At 38.0% G+C, this 1,694-nt stretch overlaps 1 protein-coding gene across 1 annotated transcript in view; it reads right to left on the bottom strand.

The window, feature by feature from the left end:
• Window positions 1-498: 498 nt before the first annotated feature.
• PHC3 (polyhomeotic homolog 3 (Drosophila)) overlaps window positions 499-1,694 on the bottom strand; it is a 21,363-nt gene continuing 20,167 nt past the window's right edge. The window contains exon 14 of the mRNA XM_010006673.1: window positions 499-653. Coding sequence (XP_010004975.1) covers window positions 499-653 — 155 coding nt within the window. The remainder of the gene's footprint in view (window positions 654-1,694) is intronic.

Below are 1,694 nucleotides of genomic sequence, written 5' to 3'. Positions count from 1 at the left end.
AAGGAATTCAGAGAGCACAACTAAATGCATAGCATTTTACTGTTATTAGTGCTTCCACAGGGTCTGTGGACACTTCTGTTATTTCAGTCCAAAAACTGCTGTATGGGAAAAATCTTGCAGAATACAGCAACACAACTTAAATGGTGTTTAGATTGGGTCGGGGGGGGGGAGAGGAAGGTACTGGGGTGTCAAACTTATAAAATAAAGTACACGGTGGGGAATATTTAACCCATCATAGCATATTTCACTTCATGTTTTTCCACAAACTCCCACTTCAACTCAAAGTATTATTCAGGCTTCACAATGAACCTATTAATTGTTGGAAACTACAGAAAACTACCTGGTATAATAAAACGAACATCTTAAGTCTTTATGTGGGGAAAACCCCACATATTTAACAAAAGAGCACAGTAACACTCATGCCACAGTGAAGATATTGTCATATTACTGTTGGTTCTGTCACTGAGAAACTGGTGTTTAAACCTTCATCTTCACCTCCTAGGATTCTTTCAATGAATTGATACGTGCACAGATTTTCAATGCAGGTCCAAGCTTAATATTCATTGCACTCATAAGGTGATCCTCCTTCAACAAGAGGAGAGCTTGTCCATCAATTTCTTGTGCTCTAAATTCATCTGCAATATCTTGGCAACCTACAAGGCAACAGAAAAAATAATTACTGGGTGAGAAATGTGCACTCTTAGATGCAATAACTCTGCCAAAGCCAGAACTTTTCAGCTACACAATTTCCAATTCCAAGTTCTCATTCCTTCAGCCTGTAGAACCTAAGGTATACGCAAGAGTTCTATACTACGATGGGAACTTCCAAGATAATCTGAAGGTGATTTTTACTACAGCCTCTAATTACACAGTCTCTATTGGAGATTTACTCATTGGAAATTTCAAGTCCTAGCAAAGACAACAATCTCATTTCATTAAGAAAAACAATTGCCATGATCTTGAAATTGGAAGAGACTGGCAAAATACCACAGAAACAGCAATTAAGCAAAAGCATAATTCAAGCAGGTTCCTTCCAGCAATAAAAGATGTGCATATTGTCCTGCTAGGTACACCTCAATGAGAATATTCACTTAGCTACACTTTCCAAAAGGTGTTAATTCCATCTGTATGTTACCACTGCAGGGTTAAGTAAACAGAATTTTGATTTATGGGCTTTAGCATAAATGTCTCAAAGACATTTATCATCAGTTATCAGAGACAATATTCTATACACAGTAGTAACTCACTTCACAAGTGCAACTTCCAACTACTTGGATTTTTTAAAATATTTTTTTTTAAATGAGAAACTTTTTTCTGAACATGAAATAACATGGTCTCAGGTTCCTGTGGCCCACAACACAAGGGACTTCTCATGGATGGGAACATCCCAAGTAACTGAGGACCCCTTTCTACTGAAGAACACTGTGGAAACAAAAAGGTTCCTCAAAAGATGTTCTGGGCATCTGTTGAGCAGAAACAGTCAGTTATGCCTGACTGTGTGGCAGCTCTGTTACATGGACAAACATCCTCTAACACTGTGAATAAGAGCACTAATTGTCAGTTGTTTATTTGAAGCTTCTTTTCCCACAGCCACGATTTTCCTGTTTATCTATTTATGTTCTCAATTCAGTGGTCTCTCCATTTGTCTCAGAGCCTTTCAGACATTTTCATTTGTGCTCCATCTTCCATTCCTG

This window comes from Chaetura pelagica, unplaced genomic scaffold, assembly GCF_000747805.2.
Source record: "Chaetura pelagica isolate M959 unplaced genomic scaffold, ChaPel_1.0 scaffold341, whole genome shotgun sequence".
Taxonomy (NCBI): domain Eukaryota; kingdom Metazoa; phylum Chordata; class Aves; order Apodiformes; family Apodidae; genus Chaetura; species Chaetura pelagica.
Note: the sequence above shows the minus strand (reverse complement) of the source record. Positions and strands in the feature narration are given on the sequence as shown.